The sequence below is a fragment of the Sinocyclocheilus grahami genome, unplaced genomic scaffold (genome assembly GCF_001515645.1).
Source record: "Sinocyclocheilus grahami isolate Dianchi unplaced genomic scaffold, SAMN03320097.WGS_v1.1 scaffold20.1, whole genome shotgun sequence".
Taxonomy (NCBI): Eukaryota; Metazoa; Chordata; class Actinopteri; order Cypriniformes; family Cyprinidae; genus Sinocyclocheilus; species Sinocyclocheilus grahami.
In genome coordinates this window covers 247845-260148 of record NW_015505199.1, presented here as the reverse complement: position 1 = coordinate 260148, position 12304 = coordinate 247845, and the positions used below count along the sequence as shown (strand labels likewise).

At 40.6% G+C, this 12304-nt stretch overlaps 1 protein-coding gene across 1 annotated transcript in view; it reads left to right on the top strand.

Annotated features, from left to right (window-relative positions):
• Window positions 1-12304, top strand: part of LOC107556198 (eukaryotic translation initiation factor 4 gamma 3-like) — a 54411-nt gene that overhangs the window by 23119 nt on the left and 18988 nt on the right. Inside the window, exons 3-8 of the mRNA XM_016239257.1 lie at window positions 3846-3957; window positions 4187-4293; window positions 7040-7222; window positions 9511-9607; window positions 9713-10426; window positions 10523-10602. Of these exons, the coding sequence (XP_016094743.1) occupies window positions 3846-3957; window positions 4187-4293; window positions 7040-7222; window positions 9511-9607; window positions 9713-10426; window positions 10523-10602 (1293 nt within the window). The remainder of the gene's footprint in view (window positions 1-3845; window positions 3958-4186; window positions 4294-7039; window positions 7223-9510; window positions 9608-9712; window positions 10427-10522; window positions 10603-12304) is intronic.

Genomic DNA, 12304 nt, shown 5'->3' with positions numbered 1-12304 from the left:
TAGTCAGAGTATGATTGCTCAGTCTGTACCTCGTCATTTGTCTTCTTAATTTACAGTCTTTCACTGTACTCAGATAATCTGCAGTTGTGTAATCTCTATTTAGGGCCAAATAACATTCAAGTTTACTTTGTTTTTCTGTTGTTTCAGTCCAATAAGTTAGATAATTTTCTTTTTGTGTTTTTATAATTTTGTGGATGAATATACCACGTTCATATTCACGCAATTTTTTGCGCAGCTCGTCAGTGAACAACGGCTCTGTGTAGTTATTGCTGCTCAATGTGAAAGCACGCACGTAATGGAGATTTACCGCTGATTACAGAACCAGCTTTCTGACAAGATGCGCATTAAATATAGAATGCGATTTATCGTGCAGTCCTAGTTAGTCATGTTAGTTTGTTTTTGCAGCTTCAGGAACATCTGAATCAGGGGACTTTTTTCAAGGTTCACTTCATGGATTTTAAGGGCCTTAAAATGGTAAGAGTTGGGGTCACTCATTTTTAGGTTTCCAAAATTTGATGGCTCTTTTCTCAATGCGTATTAGTAGAGGGTATTGGCCTAATTCTAATTATGCGTATGCATGCATCATTTTTATCTCTGTCCCTTACAAACACACAGACACCAAGTCTCTGCTTCCGTCCCTCCCTGGCATTTCCACACACACACACACAAACACTTGTACGGCATTGTGACAGTAGTTTAGCACAGAGTGGTCTTCGCCCCAGGCTGCGCTCGATCCCCTGTTGACCTATATGAGTCACAGTGAGAGGAAATCACCTGTTTTTTTTTTATTACATATATTTTTTGTCATATTTATTTGGTTTTATTTCATTTTGGTGTCAAAAAAATATTTGAACTTTTGAGATGATTGTAATATAATGTTACCACATCTTTTTCTGAGCATTTGTTCAGCCATAAACCGTCTTTACTTGGCTTCTCTGCAAATTTTTTGCTTAATCTGTTGTTTCCCTTTGTCCTTTTGCAAACAGAGCGCACTGTCCTCGTATGCCATAGATTTAATTAGAGAGCTGTTCCTCTGAGCAAGTTGTTTTAGTGTCAGAGCTTCTTTTCAGCTACTAGTGTGAGTTGCCCCAACATGCCACCCTTTTACACGATCTCACACATAGTGTATCCATTTACACCAAAGCATGCCAGTCCAGTCCCTTAATCACATTATTTTATAGGGTGTATAGTAGGAGTTTTTGGTACTTGCCGATACTGAAACCAATACTTGAATTTTCACTGCATTTGTAAAAAATAGTGTGTACAGAAACCAAAAGAATATGAGTCATGCTAGCTGGTTTCATTTAGCAAATAGTTTCCTTCAGTTATTTTCACCCGTAATTATTCCCGTTACAATGTATTGTACAAGCTTTTGTTACTTTCACTGTTTTTTTTTTGCTTTATGGTATTTCATCTTTAATTTAATAGCGCATTAGAGCTGTTCCTTTGCAGCAGCTCAGTACTGTAATCACAAGACATTTTCCTGTAATAATGCAGGGAACCACTAGTTATACATAAATCTTATAACAGCGATGACCATATATGTTGCGTTTTTTGTCATCTGAAATGTGCTGTGACTTATATTCCAAAGCAACTCACATAATGCAATTAACATCAAGCAAGCAAAACATCTGTATTGGTGCAGAATGAGAGAGACACGTAAAGCCTAGCGCACTTCACACAGGCTGCTAGTTTCACTTTCGCTTTAAATAAAGTTGTGTAGGCTTGATGTTTAAAATAAATGTTGTTTATAGTGAATGCCCTTATCATTTTTGTTTGTTTTATATTTACGATTTAGTTTTAATCCAAATGATGCATGTGCTAATGGAGCAAACAGCAATCAAGATCATACAACAGAAGTGTGTGTTCTCTCTCTCTCGCTCTCTCCCTTACCGTCAAGTAACTTTAGTAACTTCTGCATAGTTTTACTTGCTTGTGACATATCTGACCGAACTACAAACTTTCCAGTGATGTGTGGGAGAAAGGGATATTTGCTCGACAAGCTCACGCATCTGTGCTGCTGTGTGCTCAATCCACTCAGCGTGCTTTGCTTATCAGCTCGCGCACATCAGCTATACAGGCATGAATATACCGAATGTTAACATTATATTAATTACATACATGTACTTGTAACTCCATTCTGCTCTCTGTTGTTCTGTTGTCAGTGTTTCTTTGTCTGGACACAGCACTGTTCACACGCTGTGTGCTATCAGAGCATTTTAATGAGTATGAGTACAGGAGCGCAGTATCGGCCCAATACCGATACCATTATCGGTATCGGTGCATCCCTGGTATGTAGTGAAACCCAGTTTTGGTCAGTACATAGTCTTTTTTTTCTGCGTATTTAACAAAACCAACTTGTCCAGTTCCTCCTTTTTGATAGTCACATAAATGATAAATGCTCTCCAAAAAGCACAGTGACACTCAGCAGCATGTTCATTGCAGGACCGACACACTGAGTTCAGACAGTTATGCATAATCACCGCTCTGCTCTCAGGCACTAGCGGATCAGTTCTGTGGTGTTAAATCACTTTTCAGTCACCCGTCAAGGGGCGTCTGCTGCATTTATTGTTCTTGTCTTTACACACACTCGTGGCTTTGGGAAATCTCTGCGAGGCTTGTTAAATGATAGGCTTGGATTATTCTGAGCCATGTTGTTAGATGTTTTTGGGTGTACCTGAGCCGTGCGATTTGGTTGGATGTTAGGGAGAAATAAAAAATAACCTTCTGCCTTGGAAATGGTGGCAAATTATGGAAATGTATCTTGGTTTCCACTAAAATATAAGACCGCAGAACTGTTTTTAACTTTGAGAAGAAATGTTTCTTGAGCTTTCACAACGAAAAACACAGCGGCCTAGCGTGAGGGGAAGCTCCGGTTAGCGTGCGCTGAGGCCGGGATAGAGAGAGCTGAGGCCAGGCTAGAGTGAGCTGAGGCGGCGGGGTCTAGAACGGCGCGCCCGGCGGATCCGACGAATGAGCGGCAACCACATGTGACGACCCCGGGCTGGACTCCGCTTCGTCCATGGTGAAAGTTGATGTATTCCCTCAGCGACCAGCACGGATCAGCTCTAGGCATGACGAAGTGGATATCGTCCTCTTTTGGAAGACCAAACAAAGTAGTTTCGCTTTCACAACGAAGCACACAGCGTCTTCACGACATGGCTGCAGCGTCAAAACTACAGTGAGAATAAAAGTTACGCCTTCTTTCTTTGCGTGAACATTTGGGCGGCGTTATGCAAATCTTCCCACATAGTGAGGTAGGTATGTGGGGGCGTGTTAGAACGAGGTGTTTTAGGTAGGTGTGGCTGACTCTGAACTTTTATAAAGAATATCTCTTTGGATTTGAGACTTTAGTCTTTGCAACTTTACAGAGCTTGTAACACTCCAAAGAGAAAGGAAAAATTTAAATCGCATCATATGACCCCTTTAATACAATCGAAGCTCAATGAATATGAAATGTCATGTTTTTGTGCAATCATACACATACACATACACTACTGTGCAAAAGTCTTCAGATTTTCACAGTTCTAATGGATTTACTCAGTCTCAGTTTTTTCTGTTTCTTCATGTCATCCCAGACGGACTCGATGATTTTGGGATCAGATCTTTGTGTGGAGCACTGGCTGTTGTCAGACTCCTTGTGCATACCAAATTCTTGCAGCATTATTACAATTAATGGCAAAAGGAATGTTTGGAAATGTACACTGATATTTCCTACTGACACACTACAGTAAAAGATAATAAATGTCCTAAAACCATTGTTTTTTGGTGAAAATACTAATGGCCTAAGACTTTTGCACAGTGTATAAATATATATTTCAATGAAATGCTCCTCCTCTTCTCAGTATCGTCATAGTGCACCTTACGTTGGACCCCCGCAGCAATATGCCATCCAGCCACCAGGGTCTGGAACCTTCTATCCAGGACCTGGGCCTGGGGAATACCCTGCTCCTTATGGCAAGTACAGACCTCTCTGTAGTGCACAGCTCAGTATGAGCGTGCTTGAGTCACACTCAGCTGGTTCATATTAGCTCCAGGTAGTTTCAGTGTGTGTCTGATTAACTGAGAAATGACCCCGTTTCCAGAAAGCGATTCACTCTGAGACTGTTTAGATCTCATGTGAAAGCAGCTCACACAGCGACGTGACTCACTGTTTTTCTTCCTTCCATCTCTTTTCCAACAACAGCTGCCGGGCCGCCATATTACGCCAGCCAGACAGTGTACCCTCCCTCTCCACCCATCATAGTGCCTGCACCACTGCCACCTCCACCAGCCAAGCGTGAAAAGAAACCAGTGAGTACCTGAAAAATTCTGCCTCGTTTTTAGAAATGCCAAGGGATCCACTTAGTTCTCCATTCATTTTAGACTGATAAGGCTTGGATTTAATCCCAACAGCCCTGGCTGGCAGACCCAGATTAAATGCAAAAATGCTGTTAAAAGGGATGTTCATCAAGTATTAGTTTTACCTTGGTATTGGCCTTAGCTTTTTGTGCAATTATGTCATGCTAGTCTATTAAATTTCCAGAATTTAAGATGAAGAATAAGTATTGAATTTATCCGGGAATGAAGTTAATTTGTGACATATTTGTAACTCCTGACATATTTGGATCAGACTGTCTCATGTGGTGGTTTTGTTGCATGCTGGGAGGTTGGCATAGCCGAGGTGTTTTATCCCATGCCAAAGTGAGAATTAAGCCAGTTAGAAATCACCCAGCCTCATGCAAAAATTAATTTTAAAAATAAACCATGGAAAGTAACTCTTTAGCATTGGGTTGGGGGCTAGAAAAATTGAAAAAATCTAGAAAAATGGAATCCAGTAAAATGTGTTAAATTTACAGAAAGGTCTACTACGTCAGTGATGTTGATGCCTTTTCATCAGCCAACTAAAGATGTCAGCTTTTATCTAAGCATTTTTCAAAGATTGATTTTGAATTCATCACATACAGTAAACTGAACTCTCAGGATGCAAATGTTAGTGAAATATTTCTGTTGTCAAGACCAACAAAAAATTAATGTGCGGTTGAAAATACTCCTGTAATTGAAGTTACATAATCATATAAATATTAACAAATTAAATTAAAGCAATGTTGTATAGTGCTGAATTTTTTTTACATTTAAATATATTTCCAAGTAAACAGTTGTTAGTAAAATCTATAAAGAACAATGAAACAAATTTTTTTTACGTATATTTTACTTTAGAACTGCATTACCATTCAAAAGTTTGGGGTTAGTAGGGTGTTTTAATTAGTGCTGTCAATCGATTAAAAAAAATACTGATTAATCGCACCTAACATTAAAGTTTTTATTAAATTTATTTATTAAATATACTTTTATATTGCAATAATTTCACATGCAATCTTCAAATTAAAGTAGAAACAACATAAAGACAGTATATTTTTTATATTTGTTTAATGGTGAGTATCACTGATAACAATACTACTCTCTATTAATTTTTTTTTTCTTTCTAATATTTAGCCATTGACTATAGCCATTCAACATTACCATATAATTGAGAGCTATCAATTTTAACATTTATTACAAAAGTTATTGATTTCCTCTTTTTTTATTTTGTTCTTTGATCACAGCAGTTGGGTTATTTATTAGGTTATTTTTGCTGTTTTAAGAGCTGCCGCTGTTGAACATGACGCGGATCTGTCTCGCATTGCATTTTCTCACAATTCTTTACCTTTTCTGACCCACCTCAGGTCTTAAAGTCTCTACTAATGAGCTGACGAGTTGAATTGGGTGTGTTAGATGAGGGAGACAGTGCTGGGCTGCTCCAGGACAGTTTTGAAAACCACTGCATTTCAGAGACATGTTCTTAAATGTGACTCATATTTAACAAATACTTACATGCAGGCATAGTTTTAAGGCAGCTTTAATCACCTTTTTGGTAACTTCATGACTTAACTGACGACATAGCTACGATATTGCATTTCTTTTACGGTTTAATATGAAGTAATATAGGCTATAGCACATGCCACCGCATTTGTGCATGTAATTGAAGAGCAGGTGCTACAAGCACAGTATAACTGTTGACAGCTGACAGGACAGGAAAATTAGTTTTTACTGACATATAGCAGCCTGACAACATCTCATCTGACCATGGTTCACTCTTGTTCTACTGGAGCTCCCTCGTCACCTGTACCTTTTCTGCGGCATTGGACTGCGCATCTGAAAAGTCTCCCATTTGATGTGGTCGTAAAGACCTTCTGCGTCTAAATAAACGTAATTCCTGTCAAGAAAAAAGAGACCGAAGCAGCAGTTGTGAGTGGGGTGGCCAACCCTAGCTCCACCCCTGCATTAATTGCGTTAAATATTTTTAAGGCGTTAAACTGAAAAAATGTATTTCATACATTAACACGTTAATTTTGACAGCACTATTTTTTAATGTGTTTAAAAGAAGTCGTTTATGCACACCAAGGCTGCATTTATTTAATTAAAAATACAGTAAAAACAGTTATGTTGTGAAATATTATTACAATTTAAACAATTATAATAATTTTTAAATGTAATTTATTCATGTAATGGAAATGCTGAATTTCAGCAGCTATTACTCCAGTCTTCAGTGTCACATGATCTTTGAAAAATGAGTATAATTCACAGATTTGGTGCGTAAGAAATATTTTTTTTTCTTATCAACATTGTGCTGTCTAAAATTTTGTGGAAACTGAGATACATTTTTCCAGGACTCTTTGATGAATAAAGTTCAAAAGAACAACATGTATTTGAGATAATATTTTTGTGACAGTATAAATGTCCCTTTTGTTCAGTTTAATGAGCCCTTGCCTTATAAAAGTATTAATTTCTTTAAAAAACAAATCTTACTGACCCCAAACTTTTGAACATTGCTATATTGTGAAATATAGTAATATAAAAGGAGAATATTTTAAAAGGGGAATATTTTCAGCAATCAATGACTCAAAATACAGTTGGTACTGAAGTACTGGTACTTCTGACAGCCCTGTAGGCTAGGGAACTGCGATTGACCCGGTTGCTTTAGTGAGTTATTTGTTGTTTTGTGCCATTGTCCTCCCAGATTCGGATCCGAGACCCCAACCAGGGTGGAAAGGACATCACAGAGGAAATCATGTTTGGAAGCCGTAATCCTACTCCTCCTGCCGGGCACTCGGCCTCCACCTTAACCCCACCTGCAGGACAGCCCTCCTCAACACCAACCCCACCCACAGGACACCTGTCCTCCACACCCACCCCTCCACAGGCAAGAAATACACATTGTTTTGTGCCTCCAGAAACAGGCATAACTTCAAACAGGGGCAGGTGTAGTCTGAGCTAAAATTACATGTAATTTCATAGGAAAGTGAGTTATCAGGTGCCAGAACTTGTTCTTTCTCAGTTATTTATACTTGAAGTAATTATTCACTTCAGTGGAGTGTAGTTCTTAATGCATTTAACACAAGTTCATGCATCATGTGAGTGTTTAACACGTTGTGATGAGAGGGGCTGGGCCGAGAGCTGTGGGAACGGAGCGAGGCCGGTGGAGTAAATGCTAATGCGCAACGCCTGTGTCTCTCACCGGTCTCGAGTCCCACGGAGGAGCTCCAAAAGGATAAAAGGAGGAGTGACGACAGTGCTGGACGAGAGAGGACCAAGCCTGGATTTTATTTTGTGTTTTGTGTGCGGCAGTCGTCTGCGAGAGGTTGCCGCTTTACTTTCATTTTGTGTTTGTTTATTTTATTAAAGTGTTTAAATGTTCGCCGGTTCCCACCTCCTCCTTCCTGGGTTTCGGGACCAATGTAACAACTTTCATAGTCACGGGAAGAAGGAGGCGGGAACTGGCAAACATTTAAACACTTTAATAACAAACACAAAATGAAAGTAAAGCAGCAGCCCCTCGCGGACGACTGCCGCACACAAAACACAAAATAAAATCCAGGCCTGGTCCTCTCTTGTCCAACACTGTCGTCACTCCTCCTTTTATCCTTCCGGAGCTCCTCCATGGGACTCGAGACCGCTGAGTGGCGCAAGTGTCGCGCATTAGCATTTACTCCACCGGCATCGCTCTGTTCCCGCGCCTCTCGGCCCCGCCCCTCTCGTCACATACGTCTTTAATAATTAGCACGGCTTTAATCACTCACTACTCATGTCCATGGGGTCCTTGGCTCAGCTGTTTTAAACTTAGCTGTCCAATGCGATTTTCCAGACATGTATAGCCACCCCACTACTCACTCTCTCTCTCTCTTTCTTTCTCTCTCTCTCTCTCTCTCTCTCTCTCTCTCTGGCACACAGGGTGTGCATGGATTAGTTCCAGCTCACACACTCTGCCCCCAATCTAATCCCTATAAACACATTGAGAGCATTAAGGAGGTTGCACACCGGACAAGAAGCGCCGTGTCACGTCTAGAACAATTCATACAACAAGTATAACATGACGTAGCTGGGTGCCTGCATACACACATAGAAAACAATGTGTTCGAATTTTAAAGATGTGGCGCGACGCGACGCTGCGCTTCTCATCCAGTGTGTGACTGCCTTTAGGCTGTTGGCTGCACCATTATATGTATATTTTGGTCTATGGACAATCAAAAAAAAATTATCGATAAAGTGTCAACAAGCAGCTAAATGTTTTGGCAGAAATGTAAATGACAATGGCTGCCGCATTCCACTCCCTCTCGATCATAACCAGCACTATGACTCTTACAAAAAAAGTAATGCTGCAGTCACAGATGATGTCAGATGCTGACATCTTTAATGTATACCATGGCACTGAAAGATTACCATATGTACCATGGTATTTCCATGATACGCCAAAGTACTTCAATGAATGCAATGGTAGTACCTAATGTTTATGTCCAAAAAAACAGTGTTAAAAGGATACCTGTCTAAAAAGACATGAGATTACCATGTCCAAAAAACATGGTATTACTGTGGTACCTGTCCAAGTAAAACATGAGATTACCTTGCCAAAAGACATGGTGTTACCATGGTACCTGTTAAAAAAACACATGCTTATCATGTCCAAAAACATGGTAATACCATGGTAACTGTTCAAAAAACATGCATATGTCCAAACATAGTTTTACCTTTGTACCTGTCTATAAACATGAGATCACTATACCCAAAAACATAGCATTGCCATAGAATCTGTCCAAAAACGTGGTATTCCCATGGTACCGATCCAAAAAAAACACAAGATTACTTTATCCAAAAACATTGTATTACCATAGTACATACCCAAAAATGTGCTATTACCATGGTACCATGTTCAAAAAAACATATTACTATGATTCATGTCCTAAAAATGTTTCCGGGATAGATGTCCAAAAGCATTGTATTGCCATGGTAATACTATGCAAGTAAATTATCAGTACCATTTCCACCCAGACTTACATAAAATTAGCTGCCGTTGGGTGGGTGATTATGGGCCAGAATAAGCTAGACTGTGGGCTAGGCTTTATGCCCATAGTCAAAGTTCTTGTTCTGCAGGACTGTGCTACGGTTGAGTGATGTGTCTGCATTTTTCTTTCTCTCTTTTTCACCCTAAAACAGCCAAGCAACTGTCAGACCCCAGAACAAACGACATGTGTTAACCCACCTCAGAGAATCTCAGAGAGCCCTGCGCCCATGGATGGGAAACCTAATTTAGGTATAACTCCACAACCAACCCGCTTTTGTGATAATATTTGTCTCTTAAGGTCTTTAGTTTCCTTTTATTCATGTTTTAACCTTCTCTTTGCTCTTGACCTTATAGATGACAGGCCAAAAATGGAGTCTGCTCCCATAATGCCTGTATCTCCTGGGCCTAGGCCTTCAGAGTCCACTTTAGGGAAAAGAGAAGCCCCAAGTCTTCCATTATTAGCCTCTTCTTCTCCAGAGATGGCCTCTGATGTTCCCTCCCAACCTTCAAGTGAATGCATTAAACCAACTGCTGCAGGAGAACCTGAATTTATTTCTCCTTCATCTACCAAGTCTCAGACACATCTGGTTAATTCTGGTGGGGACTCTATTCCTGAAAGTTCTCTCAGACTGTCTGCTTCGCCCTCGCCGTCCCTCAAAGTGGTAAATGGCCTTGCCGAGTCTCAAACTCACTTATCAAGCTATGAAGAACCTGAGGTCCAGGAAGCCCTAAAGATATCATTGTCCCGCGAGGTTCAGCTGCCAACCCAGGGTATGTTATCCACGGAGGAGTCTGGTCAGGAAGTTCCAGTGGCCTTGGAGGAGCTCCAGGCAGAGCACCTCCCTTCTCTAGCTGTACATGTGCCCTTGATCCCTACAGTACAGGCCCCTTCAAGCACCTCCTGCACTGCTACTGTCATTGGACCACCACCTGGTTTGGCACCACTAGTGCAGTCAGTTGTCCTTGAGGTGCCAGAGCAAAACAAGTCCTCGGACAATGTCCAACCGAAGGCTCAGGATGCTTCAGAATCACAAACTCAGAACAACTCTAGAAAGTTCATACCCTCAGGTATTTGTTCTTCATGATTCATGTTACAAAGCAGGCAAAATGAAAAGTTCAAATAACCAGTTACCAATTGTGTTGTCCTTTTTGTGTTCGCCCAAGCTGTTTCTGCTGTACCAAAGTCTTGGAAGAAACCAAATGAAGATGTACTGATGGTGGAAACACTGCTGAAGGAGAATGAGGTGAGATTCACAGAGGTGACATTGACAACAGTGTAATTATCCTTAACAAAAATAAATGAAAACATTTTCAAAATGTACAATTTATATGTGGGGTTTTTTTTTTTTTTTTGATTTTCAAAACCACCTCCAAAAACCTGAAACATTTACAATCCTCCTGCATTAAACATGAAAATGGAACCAAATTTTGTTCAGAAATTTTATATTTTAAATGAAACCAGTTTATATGCATTAACGTTAGTTACGTATGTAACTGTGGTTCTGTGAATTCCGGATGACCACCAGAGGCAGTGCTAAGCACTAGTGGTTAATCGCTGCACCAGCTAGATAGGTCGAGAAAGAAATACCAACATAGTCACGTCATGACGTAGACCGAGATGCGAGGATATAAACCACAGAAGTTCGATGCCCATCCTCGGAATGCTTTCTCACGCATTTTGAATGACGAGGAACTCTGGCTCACCATAACAGACAAATAACTGATCTGTCTGTCTAAAAGAAGCCATAGACTTAACATAGCACCTCAAAACTTGTACAGGACACACAAGGTGAGATCTCCCCCCGCCTGCATCGGAGAGAGAAAAAGGAGGTTGAAAAGCAGCCAGATGAATAAACTGATTCACAAATTGAAGATCGACTGAAGAATGACTCCAGAATCCTCTGGTAACCAGTGTGAGCACGATTCACTTATTGACAGGGCATGAAGCTCACAAACGAGTTTAGCGGAAGCAATGGCTAACAGAAAAGACACTTTCAAGGACAACCACTTAATATCCACAACATCCAATGCTTCAAATTGTGGTGTACAAAGAAACTCTAGAACAAGCGGCAAGTCCCAAACAGAAAAAGGATTAGAATGAACAGGCTTTAAATGCCATGCTCCCTTCAGAAATCTACGTACAAGGTTGTGAGACCCGAAGGATGCACCATCAACCGGGGCATGATAAGTAGATATGGCAGCAACATAAACTTTTGAGCAATGGGAACATCCTTCAAGTCTACACTCACAAACCAGATTCCTTTCATCACAGATTGTAGAATGTCGACTGTGCGCAACATTCAAATAGGAAGACACTTTAGGAACCTGTGGTGGAGGGGAAAAAAAGAGTCTCTGGCCACTCTATGTCGCTGTGGTGTTTAAAGTTGAGGACTGCTGTGGTGACACAACTGCTGCTCTGAGCTCGAGTAGCGTGGGTAAGCTGGCGTCAATGGCATCCTAAAAGAAGGAGCCCGTGGGGCCTGAGTTAGGCCACGTGTCCACCAAAGCGTTTTCCCTGAGGCTGGCATATTTTTTCAATTGTTTTCAATGGAAGCACTGCGTTTTTTAAAACGCCAAGAGGGTACTGAGTGCTGAGTGTCTTTTTAACGCTGAGCGCTCGGGCGTTTTTTCTCGGTGCCAAGAGTTGAAGAATGTTCAACTTTGGGTAAAACGAAGTTATAACTGTCACTTTTTTAGTCAGCTGACCAATCACAGTGGATGGGGGGGCGGGACTAATACCGACCAACTGTCATACCCTGCTTGTACTACGACTGAACTGAACAACAATGGAGAAATTAATATTGCTTGTTTCCAAGTATTTATGTCTTTACCAGATGGAATTGCCGGACTACCAAATTATTGTTATGAAATATAAGGCTTGGAGAAACATTTCATTTGCGATGCGTCTGCCATATTACGTTTTGGCGGCCTTAACTGTTGTGTGGC